The 23,180-nt window shown below is 42.0% G+C and overlaps 1 protein-coding gene across 1 annotated transcript in view; it reads right to left on the reverse strand.

The window, feature by feature from the left end:
• Positions 1–8,887, reverse strand: part of LOC128694388 (uncharacterized) — a 102,113-nt gene extending 93,226 nt beyond the window's left edge. Inside the window, exon 1 of the mRNA XM_070098039.1 lies at positions 8,190–8,887. Within this exon, the coding sequence (XP_069954140.1) occupies positions 8,190–8,753 (564 nt within the window). The 5' untranslated portion in view covers positions 8,754–8,887. The remainder of the gene's footprint in view (positions 1–8,189) is intronic.
• Between the last annotated feature and the right edge of the window lie 14,293 nt (positions 8,888–23,180).

A 23,180-nucleotide genomic window follows, 5' to 3' on the forward strand; every position in this document is an offset into this window, starting at 1 on the left:
CTGTTGCTTTACTGCCCCCTTTGTGGAGTGGGGCTATGTCTGTTGTTTTTAGTAACTGAGGGACGACCCCCGTGTCCATGCTCCCTCTCCATAGGATGGAAAAGGCTCGTGATAGGGGCTTCTTGCAGTTCTTGATGAACACAGAGTTCCATGAGTCTGGCCCTGGGGCAGAGTGCATGGGCATGTCATTTATCGCCTGTTCGAAGTCATTTGGCGTCAGGATAACATCGGATAGGCTTGTGTTAATCAAATTTTGTGGCTCTCTCTCATAAAAAATTCATTTTGATCTTCGACTCTCAGTCTGGTTAGCGGCTTGCTAAAAACTGAGTCATATTTGGACTTGAGTAGCTCACTCATTTCCTTGTTGTCATCTGTGTAGGACCCATCTTGTTTAAGTAGGGGCCCAATACTGGACGTTGTTCTCGATTTTGATTTGGCATAGGAGAAGAAATACTTTGGGTTTCTTTCGATTTCATTTATGGCTTTTAGTTCTTCCCGCGATTCCTGACTCCTAAAGGATTCTTTTAGCTTAAGTTCGATGCTTGCTATTTCTCTGACCAGTGTCTCCCTGCGCATTTCAGATATATTGACCTCTTTTAGCCGCTCTGTTATTCTTTTCCGTCGCCTGTAAAGGGAGCGCCTGTCTCTTTCTATTTTACATCTACTCCTCCTTTTTCTTAGAGGAATAAGCCTTGTGCATACATCGAGTGCCACCGAGTTAATCTGTTCTAGGCATAAGTTTGGGTCTGTGTTGCTTAGTATATCTTCCCAGCTTATATCGGTTAGGACTTGGTTTACTTGGTCCCACTTTATGTTTTTGTTATTGAAGTTGAATTTGGTGAATGCTCCCTCGTGACTAGTCTCATTTTGTCGGTCTGGGGCTCCACGCATACATGTCTGAACCTCAATTATGTTGTGATCTGAGTATATTGTTTTTGATATGGTGACATTTCTTATCAGATCATCATTGTTAGTGAAGATGAGGTCTAGTGTATTCTCCAGTCTAGTAGGCTCTATTATTTGCTGGTTTAAATTGAATTTTGTGCAGAGATTTAAAAGCTCGTGTGAGTGTGAGTTTTCATCAGAGCTGCCTCCTGGTGTTATTACTGCAACAATATTATTTGCTATATTCCTCCATTTTAGGTGCCTTAAGTTGAAATCCCCCAGGAGCAAGATGTTGGGTGCAGGAGCTGGAAGATTTTCCAGACAGTGGTCAATTTTTAACAGCTGTTCCTGGAATTGCTGGGATGTTGCATCCGGAGGCTTGACTAGGTTTTGGTTCTCGACCTTTACTGCTAAAACTTCCACTACGTCATTTGAGGCATTAAGCAGTTCTGTGCAAACAAGTGACTCTGCAATGTACAGGCCAACCCCCCCCCTTTTGCCTGTTCACTCTGTCACATCTGTATAGGTTGTAACCTGGGATCCATATTTCGTTGTCCAAGTGGTCCTTTATGTGGGTCTCAGTGAAAGCCGCGAACATTGCCTTTGCCTCTGCAAGCAGTCCACGGATGAAAGGTATTTTGTTGTTTGTTGCTGGCTTTAGACCCTGTATATTTGCAAAGAAGAATGTTATCGGACTGGTGGTATTGTTGGTACTGGGGGGGGATTTTTTTTCCGGCATTAGTATCTGTATCTGTTGGTTTGGAGTGGAGGCCATCGACTGTGGTTCCACTCCAGGATGTAACACCTTGAATGTAATGTAACACCATGAGTGTACTGTAGTACCTTGAGTGTACTGTAACAGCTTGAGTGTACTGTAACAGCTTGAGTGTACTGTAACAGTTTCAGTGTACTGTAAAAGCTTGAGTGCACTGTAACACCTTGAGTGTACTGTAACAGCTTAAGTGTACTGTAACAGCTTGAGTGTACTGTAACAGCTTTAGTGTTATGTAACATCTTGAATGTTCTGTAACACCATGAGTGTACTGTAATACCTTGAGTGTACTCTAGCAACTTGAATGAACTGTAACAGCTTGAGTGTACTGTACAGCTTGAGTGTACTGTAACAGCGTTAGTGTACTGTAACACCTTGAGTGTACTGTAGTACCTTGAGTGTACTGTAACAGCTTGAGTGTACTGTAACAGCTTGAGTGTACTGTAACAGCTTCAGTGTACTGTAAAAGCTTGAGTGCACTGTAACACCTTGAGTGTACTGTAACAGCTTAAGTGTTCTGTAACAGCTTGAGTGTACTGTAACAGCTTGAGTGTACTGTAATACCTTGAGTGTACTCTAGCACCTTGAATGAACTGTAACAGCTTGAGTGTACTGTACAGCTTAAGTGTACTGTAAGAGCTTTAGTGTACTGTAACACCTTGAGTGTACTGTAACAGTTTGAGAGTACTGTAACAGCTTTAGTGTACTGTAACAGCTTGATTGTACTGTAACACCTTGAGTGTACTGTAACAGCTTGAGTGTACTGTAACAACTTGAGTGTACAGTAACAGCTTGAGAGTACTGTAACAGCTTGAGTATGCTGTAACAGCTTGAGTGTACTGTAACAGCTTAAGTGTACTGTAACAGCTTGAGTGTACTGTAACAGCTTGAGTGTACTGTAACAGCTTGAGTATACTGTAAGAGCTTGAGTGTACTGTAACAGCTTGAGTGTACTGTAACAACTTGAGTGTACTGTAACAGCTTGAGTGTACTGTAATTGCTTGAGTATACTGTAACAGCTTGAGTGTATTGTAACAGCTTGAGTGTACTGTAACAGCTTGAGTGTACTGTAACAGCTTGAATGTTCTGTAACAGCTTGAGTGTATTGTAACAGCGTGAATGTACTGTAACAGCTTGAGTGTACTGTAACTGCTTGAGTGTACTGTAACAGCTTGGGTGTACTGGAACAGCTTGAGTGTAGTGTAAAAGCTTGAGTGTACTGTAACAGCTTGAGTGTACTGTAACAGCTTGAGTATACTGTAACAGCTTTAGAGTACTGTATCAGCTTGAGTTTACTGTATCAGTTTGAGTGTACTGTAACAGCTTGAGTGTATTGTAACAGTTTGAGTGTACTGTAACAGCTTGAGTGTACTGTAACAGCTTAAATGTACTGTAACAGCTTGAGTGTACTGTAACAGCTTGAGTGTACTGTAACATCTTGAGTGTACTGTAACAGCATGAGTGTACTGTAACAGCTTGAGTGTACTGTAACATCTTGAGTGTACTGTAACAGCATGAGTGTACTGTAACAGCTTGAGTGTACTGTAACAGCTTGAATGTACTGTAACAGCTTGAATGTACTGTAACAGCTTGAGTGTACTGTAACAGCTTGAGTGTACTGTAACAGCATGAGTGTACTGTAACAACATGAGTGCATTGTAGCAGCTTGAGTGTACTGTAACAGCATGAGTGTACTGTAACAACATGAGTGCATTGTAGCAGCTTGAGTGTACTGTAACAACTTGAGTGTACTGTAACAGCTTGAGTGTACTGTAACAGCATGAGTGTATTGTAACAACATGAGTGTATTGTAGCAGCTTGAGTGTACTGTAACAACTTGAGTGTACTGTAACAGCTTGAGTGTACTGTAACAGCTTGAGTGTACTGTAACATCTTGAGCATACTGTAACAGTTTGAGCGTACTGTAGCACCCTGAGTGTACTGTAACAGCTTGAATGTACTGTAACAGCTTGAGTGTACTGTAACAGCTTGAGTGTATTGTAACATCTTGAGCGTACTGTAACAGTTTGAGCGTACTGTAGCACCTTGAGTGTACTGTAACATCTTGAGCGTACTCTAACAGTTTGACCGTACTGTAGCACCTTGAGTGTACTGTAACAGCTTGAGTGTACTGTAACAACATGAGTGTATTGTAGCAGCTTGAGTGTACTGTAACAACATGAGTGTATTGTAGCAGCTTGAGTGTACTGTAACAACTTGAGTGTACTGTAACAGCATGAGTGTACTGTAACAGCTTGAGTGTACTGTAAAAGCATGAGTGTACTGTAACAACTTCGGTGTACTGTAACAGCATGAGTGTACTGTAACAACTTGAGTGTACTGTAACAGCTTGAGTGTGCTGTAACAGCATGAAGGTACTGTAACAGCTTGAGTGTACTGTAGTAGCTTGAGTGTACTGTAACAGATTGAGTGTACTGTAACAGCTTGAGTGTACTGTAGTAGCTTGAGTGTACTGTAACAACTTGAGTGTACTGTAAAAACGTGAGTGTATTGTAACAGCTTGAGTGTACTCTGACAACTTGAGTGTACTGTAACAACATGAGTGTACTCTAACAGCTTGAGTGTACTGTTACAGCATGAGTGTACTGTAACAACATGAGTGTACTCTAACAGCTTGAGTGTACTGTTACAGCATGAGTGTAGTGTAACACCTTGAGTGTACTGTAACAGGATGAGTGTACTGTAACAGCTTGAGTGTACTGTACCAGCATGAGTGTACTGTAACAGCATGAGTGTACTGTAACAACTTGAGTGTACTCTAACAACATGAGTGTACTGTAGCAGCTTAAGTGTACTGTAACAACATGAATGTACTGTAGCAGCTTAAGTGTACTGTAACAGCATGAGTGTACTGTAACAACTTGAGTGTACTGTAACAACATGAGTGTACTGTAACAACTTGAGTGTACTGTAGCAGCTTGAGTGTACTGTAACAGCATGATTGTACTCTAACAGCTTGAGTGTACTGTAACAGCTTGAGTGTACTGTAACAACTTGAGTGTACTGTAACAGCTTGAGTGTACTGTAACAGCTTGAGTGTACTGTAACAACTTGAGTGTACTGTAACAGCTTGAGTGTACTGTAACAGCTTGAGTGTACTGTAACAGCTTGAGTGTACTGTAACTGCTTGAGTGTACTGTAGCAGCTTGAGTGTACTGTAACAGTTTGAGTGTACTGTAACAGCATGAGTGTACTGTAACCGCTTGAGTGTACTGTAACAGCTTGAGTGTACTGTAACAGTATGAGTGTACTGTAACAGCTTTAGTGTACTGTAACAGCTTGAGTGTACTGTAAGAGCTTGTGTGTACTGTAACAACTTGAGTGTACTGTAACAGCATAAGTGTACTGTAACAGCTTGAGTGTACTGTAACAGCTTGAGTGTTCTGTAACAGCATGTGTGTACTGTAACAGCTTGAGTGTACTGTAACATCTTGAGTGTTCTGTAACAACATGTGTGTACTGTAACAGCTTGAGTGTACTGTAACAGCTTGAGTGTTCTGTAACAGCATGTGTGTACTGTAACAGCTTGAGTGTACTGTAACAGCTTGAGTGTACTGTAACAGCTTGAGTGTACTGTAACAGCTTGAGTGTACTTTAACTGTATGAGTATACTGTAACAGCTTGAGTGTACTGTAACAACATGTGTGTACTGTAACAGCTTGAGTGTACTGTAACACCTTGAGTGTACTGTAACAGCTTGAGTGTACTGTAACAGCTTGAGTGTACTGTAACAGCTTGAGTGTACTTTAACAGTATGAGTATACTGTAACAGCTTGAGTGTACTGTAACAGCATGTGTGTACTGTAACAGCTTGAGTGTACTGTAACAGCTTGAGTGTACTGTAACAGCTTGAGTGTACTGTAACAGCTTGAGTGTACTGTAACAGCTTGAGTGTACTGTAACAGCTTGAGTGTACTGTAACAGCTTGAGTGTACTGTAACAGCTTGAGTGTACTGTAACAACTTAAGTGTACTGTAACAGCTTGAGTGTACTGTAACAGCTTGAGTGTACTGTAACAGCTTGAGTGTACTGTAACAGCTTGAGTGTACTGTAACAGCTTGAGTGTACTGTAACAACATGAGTGTACTGTAACAGCTTGAGTGTACTGTAACAGCATGAGTGTACTGTAACAGCTTGAGTGTACTGTAACAGCTTGAGTGTACTGTAACAACATGAGTGTACTGTAACAGCTTGAGTGTACTGTAACAGCATGTGTGTACTGTAACAGCTTGAGTGTACTGTAATATAGGCAAGATTGATGGTACAACCTGCGTGTGTCAGTGTTCTGAGCACAGTGTAACATATGGGTCACTCCCAACATTATGTCTCCCTCTCATAACTACAAAACTTCTCTCTCATATCTGCGAAACTTCCCTCTCATAACTACAAACCTTCCGTCTGATGACTACAAAACTTCCGTCTGATAACTGCAAAACTTCGTCTCATCGTCTGCAAATTTCAACTTAAGTTTGCTACTGAGAAGGTTGGTGTTGTTATTGAGTTTAGGCGCCATCTTGGCATTCGTTATCTCGAGTTTGTATATTATTATTTTACATTATTTCGTTGTTGTGCGTTGATGCTGATGAGAGGCTCTTGATCCAAGGAACTGGACTTGTCTTCCCTTTCCCTAGACTGAATCTCAATGCTTTCCATACCACAGGTGTTATATTATCCCTGATTAAAATAAAACATTTATTAACGGCATTAATATTTAATGGTTGAATCATTTTATGAAATGGATTAAACATTGGTTTTAGGCCGTGTTGGTGGCCCGTGGCCTGGTAGGCAAAGCTCTCGCTTCACACGCTGAGGGGGCCGTGGTTCGATTCCCGGATAGGGTAGAAACATTGGGTGTGTTTCCTTACACCGGATGTCTATGTTCCCTATCAGTAATAATAGGTACCTGGGTGTTAGTGGACTGGTGTGGGTCGCATCCTGGGATAAAACTGACCTAATTTGCCTGAAATGTTCAGCATAACAAGTGGCTTTCTATATAGTAGTTTGTCACTGATGTCAGCTAGGATTGTATACCTTGTACATGTACTTGTAGAAATAAAGATATTATTATTATTATTATTATTATTATTATTATTATTATTATTATTATTATTATTATTATTATTATTGTTGTTGTTATTGTTATTAGTTTGTTGGAATGTATACAATAACTGGAGAATATCTCTTCTGGTTGACTTTAGATTGTTTAAGTTTCACTGTCTAAATATTAATAATTAAATTAGTTTCTGTGATTATCTTCTAATCATAAATAAATCACAGAGTTTTTGTTAGCCTGTGTTAGTCAACATAATATATTATACGCACATAACAGCGTGTGTCTTTATCACCACTGTAAAAAATTTGTATATTATGTGCCCAAAGTTCTAATAAGAAAATCAATATTTACATGTAGTTTGCGTGCGGCCAGCAGTAACAGCTTGGCTGATCAATCCTGATCCACCACAAGGCCTTGGTCACAGACCGGGCCGCGGGGGCGTTGCCCCCCACAACTCCCTACAGGTATACTCCAGGTATATTTAAACCTTAAAAGCTGTTAAATTTTACTTAGAGGAAAGTTTGTTCCAATTTTTTTTATGGAAGAAACTGGTAAAGTTGAAATACAGTTTTTTATCTGATATTTTTTAAGTGTGGCTTCCTCTGGGCTGCGACCTTCAGTAACTTGATAATGTATATTCCGAGCGACTTCAAACTGCAGGAGAATGAATCATCAGTTTTGTTTCCAAGTTGATATTGTTTACTGAAAGTTTTTAATTAATTTAAGGATATATAAGTATTGATTTGCCATTTTTATTGAAGAAATTGTGAAATTATCTCCAAGTAATAACTTGTACATCATAAATCTAATTCGTTTTAGGTATTTAATGTTAATATTTAACTGCATTAGTAAATTATGCTGCACTCTGCACTAATCATTTAGCGTGAATTGACTTACGGGGGGAGGGAATACAATAGACGGTACGTTTCTAGGTCCACGCAGCGACCCAAATACATCTGTTTATTATCACTTCACATTAAACCCAGAAAATAAATTACACAGCGTCGGTGCAACGGGAGAGATGGTGGGAAATCAGGTTTAATCTCAGCAAAGATGCTCCAGTTACCTGGATCAAGAGTCCATCTGTAGTATTTAAGAGTATCTTATAAAAGAACTTTGTTGTGTATTTTTGTTTTGATATAGATGGAAAACTTACCATTACATCCGATCAGTATTTTTATGTTGACCTGAAAGCCAGCACAATGTCTCGATCAAATGACCAAAAGCTTCACTGAATGAATTCATTAAATAACAAAGATCACCTATGTTAAGAGACGTTTTCCTGTTTCACATGATCAAGAAAATACTGGTAACAATTATAAAAAGGTTTTATTAATACCTGATGATAAACATTTCCAGTACTGCATTTAAACACTGTACTGCAGCGTAACACATTATTTAATATAAGCTTAAAAAGTATCAAGATAATATTATTATTAATAATGAATCGAAACTTACCAAATAGTGAATCATGTATCTAAATTCACTGTCAGTTCGACGTAGAAGTCCCATAAACACGTCCCTGATTTTGGAGTCACCCAAGAAATGTATGCGTAAAGTTTTGTTGTTTTCTAGTCTCTTGTTGATGCATGTGATGGCGTGGGAAGCGTCATAAGGAGCTACCACACACGGCACGAAGGGTAGTACTCCTCCACTCAGCCCTAACCTGTTATTCATTGTTTTACTCCATATATTACCAGGTTCTCCATCCTTGTGTGCGTCAACCTTCTTGACTGTTGGTTCTTCTGTCTGTTCTTCACCATTCCTGTGATTCTCTGTCTTTCTGAAGGTCAGTAAGCTCGGTAGAAGCTGACTGAGTTTATAATAATCGTCTGTGGTAACTCCAGTTGATAATTTCCTTTTTAATAACACCTGTGTAACACCTGCGAGGGCCTCTGCGGCCACTTGTCTACTCTGCAGCATGTGTCGAACGTTTGTGACAACAGGTGTGTCTACTTGGTCTAACTTGTCATGTTTAGTTGTGAGCCAGTTTTGTGCTGGCCAACTGTCACTGTCCGTCATATTATCAAGAGAGGGAGTAAGATAACGTATATACTGCTGGAATATTTCTTCTCCAGGAACATCAGTGATGGTAAACAATGCAGAGCAAGCGGGTGACTGATTGACGCTGCCTGACACTGATGCCTGACTGACACTTCCTGACACTGATGTCTGGCGGATATTGCTTACCCTTACTTGGCTGACACTCGCTGAGATAGTTGAGATGTATTTAGTGTTTCTAGTGTGTAGAAAGTACCAGAAAACTGTCAGAAAACAACATAACGTCACTAACAGGAAAATAGTGCTGAGTTTCTGCATGACGCGGGAAGTTCTGTTCGTCTGCTCTGAATAAGTTCATTTTTATGCCTGTTTTCCTTCCTCCAGTGACGTCAGATATATTTTGAGCGCTTTTTTCCTTCCTTATTATTGTGAAGTGTTCCTAGAAGAAATATACTTGAACCAGTATTCTGGATTTATTTTCTTTTTTATCGTTCCTTGCTCCACTTACCGCCTTTACACTTCACTGGATCATGTGACTCAGGTGAGGGAATAAGGGAGTGTAAGGTTAGGTAAACAAGCTAGACACTGCCTCCCTTACCTAAGTACTTGTCATGAATACTGTCTGAAAACCTCAGTAAATATAGTACTTTTTGGTGAATCCTGGAGCTGTAGACATTACAAAACGCCCGAGGAATAGAAGGAAGTCAGGTTAGATTCAAGGACGTGGAGAGTTAGCCTTAATGTCATAATATAAACATTGATATGCAGTGAACATTACTGAGGTGTAGTGACGTGCTAAACACTGCAATAATGTGTATATTTATTTCGAATTATAACCCGAAACTCAAGTTTATTTTACAGTGGTACCCATCCTGTGAGTGAACATACCATCAAGACAGTGCTGTGCACCACCACCAGTCACCTGAGTGAACATACCATCAAGATAGTGCTGTGCACCACCACCAGTCACCTGAGTGAACATACCATCAAGACAGTGCTGTGCACCACCAGTCACCTGAGTGAACATACCATCAAGACAGTGCTGTGCACCACCAGTCACCTGAGTGAACATACCATCAAGACAGTGCTGTGCACCACCAGTCACCTGAGTGAACATACCATCAAGACAGTGCTGTGCACCACCACCAGTCACCTGAGTATACATTCTATCATAAAAACAGTTCATTGCGGCCCATAGAGTAGACACACGATTGACTATATCAACTTCATCATGGTCTGTTTCCATATAAAGTTATTAGTACCTTTAAATTATAAAATCCTTATCTACAGGAAGTAATGCGTACACAAATTTATCTACTTACAGCAAATTCTGTATATCTATTTGTTTAGAAAGACACGTAAGCAAACACTATAACATATTTATTAGAAAACGTTTCGGTCCTGGGACCTTGATCACTTCTAACATACAGAGGTAGAAAGACATTATATATATAGGCGGAGAGTGAGATGTGACGCACGTGACCTGAGGAATGTCATAAGAACATAACAATGGAGGAACACTGTAGAAGGCCTATTGGCCCATGCGAGGCAGGTCCTCATCAAAACAACCTCTTCCTATGATGAGGACGGGTAGACGATGAAATCATGTGACTCCTGTGTTGTTGGGTTGGTGCTGCTTAAGTATCATGTATGCCAATGTTTTTGAAATTTTGTAGTTTCCAGTGTTGCGTTCTATAGTATCGGTGACGGCGATTAGTGAGGCTTCTAGGCACCGTCGGCGTCTGAGGTCTGGTTCGGTGAGAACGAGTTGTGCCTCGTTCCAGTTCATCAAATGCCCCGTGGAGTCTCTGTGGAGGACACAGGCGTACCTTACATCGTCTCTGTTAGAGGCATTTCGATGTTCATTCAGGCGGACTGCAAGATCTCTGCTAGGATGGTAGACAGCAACCACCCAGGGAGGTACTACCGTCCTGTGGTAGTAGGTTGATGGTTTTTCGTCACCCGCCGCCCTACCATAGCCAACAATAGTGATAATATTTGATGTGATGGAGGTGGAAAAAATTTAGTAAAGGTAAATACAGTGATCTACAAATGCACAAAACCTCAGGCTGTTAAAAAAAGGTGCTAGAGGTGACCGGCCGTTGGTCATAGTAGGAGCTGCCAGAGGTCATCGGCTTCTACAACATGCAAGTTATACTTTTTGTATCAAACTGAACACATATTATTCTGTTAAATAATATTATAGTAGTACTTTCACGAGCTAGTCCAAAATCACCGACCGGCTTCATCTAAAAATAAGTGATCCACTGACCGGATTCATAAGCTGACAGGGTTTGTAGACGCCATTATCAAACACCCAAACAACAGTTACTGTTAGCAGCGGTAAGATTGTTTCGTACACATATACATGCAAATACAAAAAGATACACATAAAAATAGACAGACTTATACTTTAAGGAGGTTATTAGTAGAATATACAGTATAACAACAAAAGTCATATCATGAAACTCTGTGTAGCTTGCAACCGCAGCAACAAACTGGCTTCTGCATGGATTACTTGCAACTTTCGTGGGAAATGGACCCACACATCTTATGCAGATATTCAGGAATCATCTACAAGAGATATTTAACCAGGGAAGTGTTTTTGGTATGCCCAAATGAGAACCAACTGTAGAAAAAAATCACTTTGGTATTAGAAGATGGAAACATAAAAACGGCCTTCATAGAAAACCTGACAGCATTCTATAACAGATGGGAAAATAAAAGGACTGTGCCAGATGGTGCTATCGCCCCTGGTGCAGATGCTGTTCTGGTAGACATTACAGTACAGTTGGCACAGTACCTGTGTCAGCTGCTGGCCTCACTTATGAGTATAACCTAGTACCACTAGTATGTCCAACTCTCCTATGATACTGTCTTCAACTGCTGAACCTCTCCTCTGGCTCCAGTATATACCTTGAAAATGTCTGCACGCAGGCAAACGTCTCGATAATAAAGATATCCAGGTGTTACACTTATCTTTTATTCTTCACCGACAAGTCGACAGTTAACAAACTGGCATCACTTTCTGCATGGCAGTCTTGCAGCTTCTCACCGAGCAGGATTTTGATACTGTTTGTTTGTATTGTTGATGAAGAACTGTTCATTTTTTTCATATTTTGATGGGCATCTTCCCTCACAATATTCACCTGAAGATCGGTACTACTAATTATTCTTGTTCAACAAAGATGTGTTTCATCCATCGTGGATACACCAGCTCAGTGTTCATCAAAAAATAATTATGGAACATTTCTACAGAGAGAGGAAAGAGATGATATGATGCTTACCTGCTCCAGCAGAGAAACCGTCAACTGGTACATCACCAGTAAGAAGCTCTCGTGGCTGGCTACGATCACTGACTTCTCTCCACACTCGTAGTATCTGCGCTTAAATCGATGATGAACTCACACAGGAGGCTTTCAACGGTGGCACCAAACACACTCTAGCTCTTGACCCCCTATGTGGTCCTTAAAATATGTTGCTAGTACCTGTAGTAAGATTACCAAAACAATGGTAGAGGTTGGGTGAGTGGGTGAATGGCTGAGTGAGGCATCTGAGGCAGCGGTGTCGAGTGGGTGGGTGGGTGGGCTGGAACAGGGCTAAGACCGAGACCGCGTGGTGAGTGAGTGGGCCTATGGGATGAACGGTGTAAGCCTCACTGGGGACAACCACACTGGGGCGAAGATAATTCTAAGCCGGCTGGCTTAAAAACAAACCCACGAATTACCACAACACCACAGGGATGAAAAAGAGCACTCAGAATGGCTTGGAGCTTGAGCACAAAGCGATGAAGACTGTACCCACGTGGCTTGCTTGAGTACTGGGGTAAGACACCTGGGTTAGTTGCTTGCTGGCTTATCTTAACTCTTCACACAGAATAGCTTTGACAACTTCTCACGAAGAGCACAGCAGGGGTGGAAAGCTGGCTTGGCAGGCAAAAGCTGGATGGAGTAGGCTAGGCTAGACTGACTGGGTTGTTCTGACTCCCCCACCACAGACTGGTTGCTGGCTTACTTTGCAAACTCGGGTCAACCCCTCGGGAGTGATGCAAATAAGCAGATAAACACTAATACAAAGAGACTGACCAGTGAATAATGTAGTGGCTGGTAGAAGCTTGGGCGGGAGGAACTGGCTGAGGTAGCTGGCTGGCTAGGTCGGCCTACTGATGACAGGAAATGGCCGTCTTGCTGGTCGAAAGAAATCTCCGTACATCGGCGCAATTATAAATTTTACGCCCACACCGCTGTCACCAATTGTCGTAAGGGGTTCTTAAAGGAGATTTGAGGGTTGAAGGTAGACACACTAGTTGGATGGTAACGATATATACTGTCAGACTGTGATAATGGGAGATGGAGCCCAGCCTGCCGTGTCACTGCCTAGTTGGATGTTATACGCCGTCTGAGGCTGAGGTAGCTCGCCTCACACTCAAGCTGTATCCCATGATGTCATACAGTCACAGGCCTAAGGGATCTTCTATATAAACACATTGATGATACTATAATGCTCAATTAATCTATACAACACATGTAAGGGGATTCAGCAACTATGCTGACAACCTTTCCTAGGATGACCCTTCCCCCACTTTCCTTTCACTACAGTTATATACATCTTTCAAATCATTCCATCCTCTCTAAATATTCGGACCATCTCAATGACCCCTTCTCACCCTTTTGGATAATAATTTTAGAAATCCCGCACCTAATTTTCAAGATACAGATTCTCTGCATAATATTCACACCACACACTGCCCTCAGACACGACATGTTCACTGCCTCCAGCCTTCTCCTTGTTGTAATATTTATCACACATGCTTCACATCTTTATTAGAACGTTGGTATAACTATACTCTCATACATCACCCTCTTTGCTTCTATGGATAACATTCTTTATCTCCATAGACTCCTCAGTGCACCATTTACCTATTTTCCCTTCATGAAATCTATGATTAACCTCGTTTTTCATAGACCCGCCTGCTGACAAGTCCACTCCCAAATATCTGAAAACACTCACTCCCTCTGTACTCTCTCCAACCTGATATCCAATCTTTCATTACCTACAATTTTTTGTTATCCTCATCACCCTGCTTTTTCTATGCTCAGTTTTAATTTCCTTCTTTTACATGCCCTCCCAAATTCGTCCACCAACCTCTGCAACTTCTCTTCAGAATCTCCCAAAAGCACAGTGTCATCAGCAAAAAGCAACCGTGTCAACCCCCACTTTGTTTTAGATTCTTTATTTTTTAATCCCACACCACTTCCCAACACCCGAGCATTCACTTCTCTAACAACCCTATGTATAAATATATTAAACAACCATGGTGATATCACGCAGCCCTCTTTTAAGGCCTATTTTTACAGTAACGTCAGGTGTAGCAGACGAGGGCATATTCACATAACCTTCACGACTACGACAACTACTACTACAACTAACCCATCTCTTTGGGAAGGACCTACTTCCACTGGGGAATCCCGCCTACCAGTGAATATGCCCTCGTCTGCTACACCTGACGTTACTATATAAGCGCCAGGATCCTTTCTTCTGCTTCAGAATCTCCACGACTATGGTGCTCTTCGCACCTACTCCTAGGTTGAGGGACTGATTACCTCATCTTCTGTACATAGTTCTACTGTCTTCAAGTTATGTCCTAGAATTTGTATTGATAAAGCCACTGGATGGCGAAACGTCTACAATAAACATACCCAGATGTTGCACATGTGTCTTACTCTCATCTTGTCGGTATTATATACCATTCGTACACAACTTGTCAGACACTGCAACATCATGGAATCTTAATTCTGAGGACATGTACATAACCTTCACAACTACGACAACTACTACTACAACTAATCCATCTCTTTGGGAAGGACCTACTTCCACTGGGGAATCCCGCCTACCAGTGAATATGCCCTCATCTGCTACACCTGACGTTACTATATAAGCGCCAGGATCCTTTCTTCTGCTTCAGAATCTCCACGACTATGGTGCTCTTCGCACCTACTCCTAGGTTGAGGGACTGATTACCTCATCTTCTGTACATAGTTCTACTGTCTTCAAGTTATGTCCTAGAATTTGTATTGATAAAGCCACTGGATGGCGAAACGTCTACAATAAAGATACCCAGATGTTGCACATGTGTCTTAATCTCATCTTGTCGGTATTATATACCATTCGTACACAACTTGTCAGACACTGCAACATCATGGAATCTTAATTCTGAGGACATGTACATAACCTTCACGACTACGACAACTACTACTACAACTAACCCATCTCTTTGGGAAGGACCTACTTCCACTGGGGAATCCCGCCTACCAGTGAATATGCCCTCGTTTGCTACACCTGACATTACTATATAAGCGCCAGGATCCTTTCTTCTGCTTCAGAATCTCCACGACTATGGTGCTCTTCGCACCTACTCCTAGGTTGAGGGACTGATTACCTCATCTTCTGTACATAGTTCTACTGTCTTCAAGTTATGTCCTAGAATTTGTATTGATAAAGCCACTGGATGGCGAAACGTCTACAATAAAGATACCCAGATGTTGCACATGTGTCTTAATCTCATCTTGTCGGTATTATATACCATTTGTACACAACTTGTCAGACACTGCAACATCATGGAATCTTAATTCTGAGGACATGTACATAACCTTCACGACTACGACAACTACTACTACAACTAACCCATCTCTTTGGGAAGGACCTACTTCCACTGGGGAATCCCGCCTACCAGTGAATATGCCCTCGTCTGCTACACCTGACGTTACTATATAAGCGCCAGGATCCTTTCTTCTGCTTCAGAATCTCCACGACTATGGTGCTCTTCGCACCTACTCCTAGGTTGAGGGACTGATTACATCATCTTCTGTACATAGTTCTACTGTCTTCAAGTAATGTCCTAGAATTTGTATTGATAAAGCCACTGGATGGCGAAACGTCTACAATAAAGATACCCAGATGTTGCACATGTGTCTTAATCTCATCTTGTCGGTATTATATACCATTCGTACACAACTTGCCAGACACTGCAACATCATGGAATCTTAATTCTGAGGACATGTACATAACCTTCACGACTACGACAACTACTACTACAACTAATCCATCTCTTTGGGAAGGACCTACTTCCACTGGGGAATCCCGCCTACCAGTGAATATGCCCTCGTCTGCTACACCTGACGTTACTATATAAGCGCCAGGATCCTTTCTTCTGCGTCAGAATCTCCACGACTATGGTGCTCTTCGCACCTACTCCTAGGTTGAGGGACTGATTACCTCATCTTCTGTACATAGTTCTACTGTCTTCAAGTTATGTCCTAGAATTTGTATTGATAAAGCCACTGGATGGCGAAACGTCTACAATAAAGATACCCAGATGTTGCACATGTATCTTAATCTCATCTTGTCGGTATTATATACCATTCGTACACAACTTGTCAGACACTGCAACATCATGGAATCTTAATTCTGAGGACATGTACATAACCTTCACGACTACGACAACTACTACTACAACTAACCCATCTCTTTGGGAAGGACCTACTTCCACTGGGGAATCCCGCCTACCAGTGAATATGCCCTCGTCTGCTACACCTGACGTTACTATATAAGCGCCAGGATCCTTTCTTCTGCTTCAGAATCTCCACGACTATGGTGCTCTTCGCACCTACTCCTAGGTTGAGGGACTGATTACCTCATCTTCTGTACATAGTTCTACTGTCTTCAAGTTATGTCCTAAAATTTGTATTGATAAAGCCACTGGAGGCGAAACGTCTACAATAAAGATACCCAGATGTTGCACATGTGTCTTAATCTCATCTTGTCGGTATTATATACCATTCGTACACAACGTATATACTGCTGGAATATTTCTTCTCCAGGAACATCAGTGATGGTAAACAATGCAGAGCAAGCGGGTGACTGATTGACGCTGCCTGACACTGATGCCTGACTGACACTTCCTGACACTGATGTCTGGCGGATATTGCTTACCCTTACTGCTGAGATAGTTGAGATGTACTTAGTGTTTCTGATGTGTAGAAAGTACCAGAAAACTGTCAGTAAACAACATAACGACACTAACAGGAAAATAGTGCTGAGTTTCTGCATGACGCGGGAAGTTCTGTTCGTTCTGCTCAAAATGACGAGTTCTAGTTTGATCCCTTTTTTCTTTCCTCCAGTGACGTCAGAAAAACCACGGTACAGATGGGGATTAAACTCGCGGCAAGTGAGTCGTGGATTGTGGAAATTCTGATAATTTTCCCATGATTTAAGTGTATTAACTGGAAGGGATAATAATGTTTATAATAATATAGGTATGTAATGGTGATGTGACTGTTAAGGTGTCCCATAGCTTTATTGTTAACGAACTCAGCTCACACACTGAGATCCAGGGGTTGAACACCGGTGCAGGTGGAAACATTAGGACGTGTTACCTTAAGGCACCTGCTGTTCCTGTTCATCTTTCAGTAAAATAGGTACCTAGGCGTTAGCCGACTGGTGTGGGTCGCATCCCGGGACAAAAATATAATATAATAATAATAATAATAATAATAATAATAATAATAAAAATAATAATAATAATAATAATACAGACCATAGCTGACATCAATAACATACTACTATATAGAAAGCCGCTTGTTATGCTGAACATTTCGGGCAAATTAGGTCACCAAACAAACCTTTCGTTATAATGGTACCAGCGGTGGTTGCAGCGTTGTGTTTACCCCGAGAGGAAGGAAGAACGTATCATTGCTACCTACGCTACCTTCATCGTCACCAAACCGCTGTTTACCTACAAGAACAGCAATAACATTGGTAGCAGCGGTGCTCCGCAGCAGTTGTGTTTGCCCCGCGAGGAAGGAAGAGGTATGAAGTCATCTTCACTTCATCACCCTACACAAGAAGCATCCTTCTCTCAACGAGTTATCCTGATGTCGTGTCTGCACGTTTGAGCATCCAGACACAGGTACAAGCAGGATCCATGCCAAAATTTGCCGAAATTCTCCGAGAATTGTAAGTGGCGTCCCAGTGACCCCACGCTGTTTCTCAAGTCACGTGTTCAGCATCACTTGTATGTTGCTGTTGTTGTTCAGCTCAGCACAGCTGTTTCAGCGAGCCAGAGGTGAGTCTTGTGGTGATTTCTGCGTCCAGTGTGTTCCCCTGTGTTTGTGGGTGGGAGGAGGAGAGACCGCCAGATGCTCGCCCTGCCATACACTCACCCACGTTCCTCGCCACCACACTACTATACACCACTCACCACTGCTCACTCCCCTTGCTGTGTTCTCTGCTGTTTTTCGTGTGAATTCGTCGCCAGTGCTGTGTATCCGAGTGCCCGAGGCCACTCGAAGCTGCGTGGATCAGCATGCCACATAGATCATGACACCACGTGGATCGACACCACGTTGGGTGTGGCCGATGTCACGTAGACCTACAAAGCCACGTGAGTTACCAGATATCCCAGGCCACATGCTGTGGTCTGCTGCCCGCATCACATCGACGTCACCCACGATGCTGCCCGACTTCATGACGTCACGATGTCTGCTGACGTCACCTCACGATGTCTGCCTGACGTCACCTCGAGATGTCTGCTGACGTCACCTCGAGATGTGTGCCTGACGTCACCTCACGATGTCTGCCTGACGTCCCCTCGAGATGTCTGCTGACGTCACAGTCCTGCTGACGTCACCTCGCGACATCACGCCTGACATCACATGATGTCACCATCGAGTGTTCAGTAATTATTTCAGTATTGTCGAGAAGATTGAGAGAAAATATATGTCATGTGTTAATTAATTCTTCTCAGTCAGTGTTCTCACATGTTAGTGTACCGTATGTACCGCGGTGTGTGTAAAGTTTCCGTGTGTGAGGTCTGAGCCAGCCAGACCTGAGTATCACCACTGTGTTAAGTCACCCATGTGACCAGTGTGTTTGACAGCTGATTACTCAGCCCTGAGCGTATGAGCCCTCTTGTACAGAAAGCTTTTATGCTCGTCGCTCGTGATGTTCTGCAGAATCGTACCTGCTACGATTCCCATCGAGATTTGTTTCCCTTCACCTCCAGACCGTCAGAGTGCAGTTATATGTAGAGAAACAAGTCTGGGGACGCTTAGACGAACCTCTGCTATAACTCCAACTGTCGAGAGAATGACACGCTGTGTCAGCCTCGTGTCACAAGCTTCAGTGAACAGCCTGCACAAAGAAGATGTCACTTTGACTGCTAGCTCTCTCACTGCAGTCTGGTATATGATGTTATGACTCCCAGATGTTTCGCCCAGTCGTCTCTGCCATGACTCGCTCCACAACTCGCTCCACGCTCGCACGCTCACCGGCAGTGACAGCCCAGCGACAGTACCAGTCGAGAAGTGTCCTCCTGAGTCGCTTGCCAGAAGTCCTGCCCTGTTGCCGAGTTTTGTCGACGCCTCACTCGAGGGCACCAGCATGTCGTGCCCCAGGTTGAGTGAAAACCTGCAGCGACTCCTACGATGTCTGCTTCACTGTTCCAGAGGAGACCATAGCCTGTTACGTCACAGCTCAGCCGCAGCGATGTCTCCCGTGTAGCAGTATCTGTCCAGACGCAGGAAGGCATACAGTGATGCACTTCGATGCTCACTGCTTATGACCACAATGTTTAGCACACCCCACATGTTTTTTCTTACCTCTCTGTAGGAAGTTTTTTTTTTCCATGTCCATATGTATATATATGTTTTTATTTTGTGTTCTGTGCCCTGTTCCTACGAGAGAGAGACCGAGTTTCTTTTACCACCAGTATTGTCGCGTTGGGACGACACGCGGTAGGTGGCCAAGCGTATGTAGACAGCCTGTACTGTCTGCACAGACAGCCCATGCTGTCTGCCAGCTTAGTTCACATTTTGCGCCATGCTGGTGCTGCCCTCTGTAGCCAGGCCTCCAGGCAGGCACGCCAGCCTGCCGGCCCATGCCTCTCCCTCACTCACACAGCGGCCTAGCAGGAAGACACAAGTACTCCCAGCTCTCTCTTGTGGGCATGGCCCTCCCAGGCCATGGGCACAAACACACAAGCCTGTGTACCCACTATGACTTAGCAATAAACAAAGAAGCCTCCGAAGACATATCATTAACACCTGCTTGCTACAGCCTACCAAAAAAAAACACGTTATAACCTTTGTCCCAGGATGCGACTCACACCAGTCGACTAACACCCAGGTATCCATTTTATAATGATGGGTGAAAAAGGACAGCAAGTGTCATACGGAAACACGTCCCTAAAGTTTTCCAGCCGTACTGGAGATTCGAACTCCGGACCTCAGTGTGTGATCTGAGTACGCTAGTGATCGAGCTACGGGTCACCCTGACCTAATTTGCCCGAAATGCTCTGCATAACAAGGGACTTTCTGTATATGTATCAACTCAACGTTATATTACACAAGAGTTAATACATTTTTTTACACTCTGAAGCCCTTATGATATCCATGACAAGAAATCAGCTGGATTCTCCTCTCCAGGTATATGATTAAAGAATAATAAATATAGACCTAAACTTTTCCATTTCTCAGGTATTTGATTAATTTCAGAGACTATTATGTACAGTTACAATTTTACTGTTATTATTATGAATCCATTACAAGGTGACTTTATTATCACACTAAATAACAGTATCGCTAATATTTATCAAATGCAATTTATCTCTTATATAATTAGCTATAATTTGATACCTGTATAAATTGCTGTTGATTCTAATTAATGTAATGTATGTTTTTTAATGGGAGCACCTTTGTTTTTGACATTACAATTATATAATTATTATAATCATGGGGAGCGCTAAACCCGTAGGATTATACAGCGCATGTGGGGGGGATGGAAGGTATTCAGACTTAATTCAAGGAACCAGAGCATAGATCCAATTCCCTAGATCAAGAGCCCCTCACCAGCATTTTGACATTACAAGAGAAATAGACTTATTACCTTGAATATAAGTGACCACTCCATACACCAATTTTGGAACGTAGTAAAAAATGTGTAACACATTATCACATTTTTGACGCTACATAACGTGGGAATTCTAACATTGGTATTTGAACATAATCTTCTATTAATTCTTCTCATTTTTTAATAAATTCCTTAGGCAGCACTTAATCCCTAACACATTTAAGTTTCCACACTTCTTATACCAACAATTTCCCACTTATTGTAAAGGGTGATACCAAACCTAGTGGACTGAAGCATTTGGAAATCTCAGCAAGCAATTTTCTCTTTGCCAGTTTATTAGGCATACCGTAATCACTAGGTTTTAACAATAATAATAAATTTCTTTTTAGTGATTCTTCTAGACATTCATTATTAGAGCGGGGAATTCTGATACACTACGTAGTCTCCCGCAGGTTTTATGAGAGTGACGCCACATTTTTTCACGATACCCTTCACAAATGAGGCATAATAATCACTGTCTAATAAAATATTTATTGACCCCACTGAGTCATTATATACAGTGGATGCCAATTCTACATCATTCTGTAAAAGCTGTCTATTTGCCTCACTGATTAACTGCACCTATATGTTTCCTCTCACTGTTCAGTCCAGTACAAATACTCACCGTGTTGTACTTCTAAGACTTTTTGTCCGATAGAAATCTAGACAATATTAAATTTTCAGGATTCCCACTTTGTACTGCCGTACCTCTAAGGGAACTACGTTTTATAAATGGCTGCTGAGATCCTTAATCTAGTAAAGCGCTTACATACGGTGGAACCTTGGTTGTCGACTGCATTACTTGTCGAACAAATCGGTTTTCGAGCAAGGAACTCGAGAGAAAAATGTCCTTTCATATTGTCGATCTCTACAGGTGTCTAGGTTTAAACTCTATCAGCTACACTGCCAGTCAATTATTCTTTAATCCCTAAAACAGGGATTAAAATTAACTCTCATTGTATATACACTGAGAGAAGCGGACCTTACGGTGTGTATACCCTATAATTGCTTTATCAAATATTATTTTTACCTCACTTTACCTTTATCTATTTTATTATCAAGATAATGTTAAGTGACATAGCGGGTTCTGTGTAAATTCACAGCTATCTGTGAACTTGGTAACAAACAGTGATAAACACTAATCTATTAGGTACGTGGCCGTCTAGAGTGATCTTAAGGGGCAGTGTCCTGTAAGAGTAACCAGCCACTTATTAAAAGATTAGTCACTATGATCGTAGATCTCCCCAGACCTTGAATCCAGATCATGGTACAGTATGCATGCGTCCTGTTTGTGTGGATAGTCTCTCCTGAGAGATGGTAATTTCCACATAACAGTAACTCCAGCTCTGCTGGAAAGTAATATTTTAAACTAATCGGTACAGAGCCGATAGTGGATTGCTTGGTAGCGTCCTTAGCTCGCACACTGAGGGGTCCGGAATCGACCCCCTGCACAGGTGCGTTGAACATGTTTCCTCACACCTGCTGCCCCTGTTTACCTAGCAGTCAGTAGGTACCTGGGTATTAGTCGAATGTTGTAGGCCGCATCCTGGGGACATTGTTGGGTTATGCTGGGTGGCTAACCCTCCAGGTTAAAAATCCATCTATTTCCAGCTCAAGCTGAGAGATGTTATTATCTAATGCATAAAATCCATCCTTTGTGATAGAATATGAACGGGATATGAAGTTAGCGTTCGTTCCCGCCACAAAATAATCAAGTAACCACACACTGCAGATATAACAAAGAAAATATTTGATTTATCAGGCTTTCCCACTCCAGCCCACCATATCTAGGTTAGGTAGGTTTGTCAGGAAGCAGGATAAGTGTTTACTGACGGGGGTCTTAGTCATATGATGATCCGCAGCTGGAACTTTTGATCATCTGACCGAGTCCACCTCTTTAAAAATTTTGGTTATTATAACCATTTCTTAATTATCCCACATCTTCGGGAGAGCAGGTTATCTTATTGTTAAGAACCACGTTACACCAGCGCCAAGGACGTCAATAATAATTATACAATTTATTTATTACAAGTACATGTACAAGGTATACAGGCCTATCTGACATCAATGACATACTACTGTACAGAAAGCCGCTTTTAGTCTGATTAGGTCAGTTTTGTCCCAGGATGCGACCCACACCAGTCCACTAATACCCAGGCACAGATTTTACTGATGGGTGAACATAGACAACAAGTGTAAGGAAACACGCCAAATGCTTCTACCCTCGCCGGGAATTGAACCCGGACCCCTCGCCGTGTGAAGCGAGAGTTTTAGCCACCAAGACACGGGGCACCGTAAATAAAAGTCACTTAGTCTGGCGTTTTGGGGTTATCTTAGGTAATTTATATATGTTACTATGTATGATAATTGTAATCACCTAAACTTGTGCAACTGTACTTATGTGTACTTATGTGTACTTATGTGTACTTGTATCTATTTCAACTTATTTACTTACCCACTTAGAGAGAACCTAAAATTCGGGAACAAATAAACTACATTGCT

This window comes from Cherax quadricarinatus, chromosome 60, assembly GCF_038502225.1.
Source record: "Cherax quadricarinatus isolate ZL_2023a chromosome 60, ASM3850222v1, whole genome shotgun sequence".
Taxonomy (NCBI): domain Eukaryota; kingdom Metazoa; phylum Arthropoda; class Malacostraca; order Decapoda; family Parastacidae; genus Cherax; species Cherax quadricarinatus.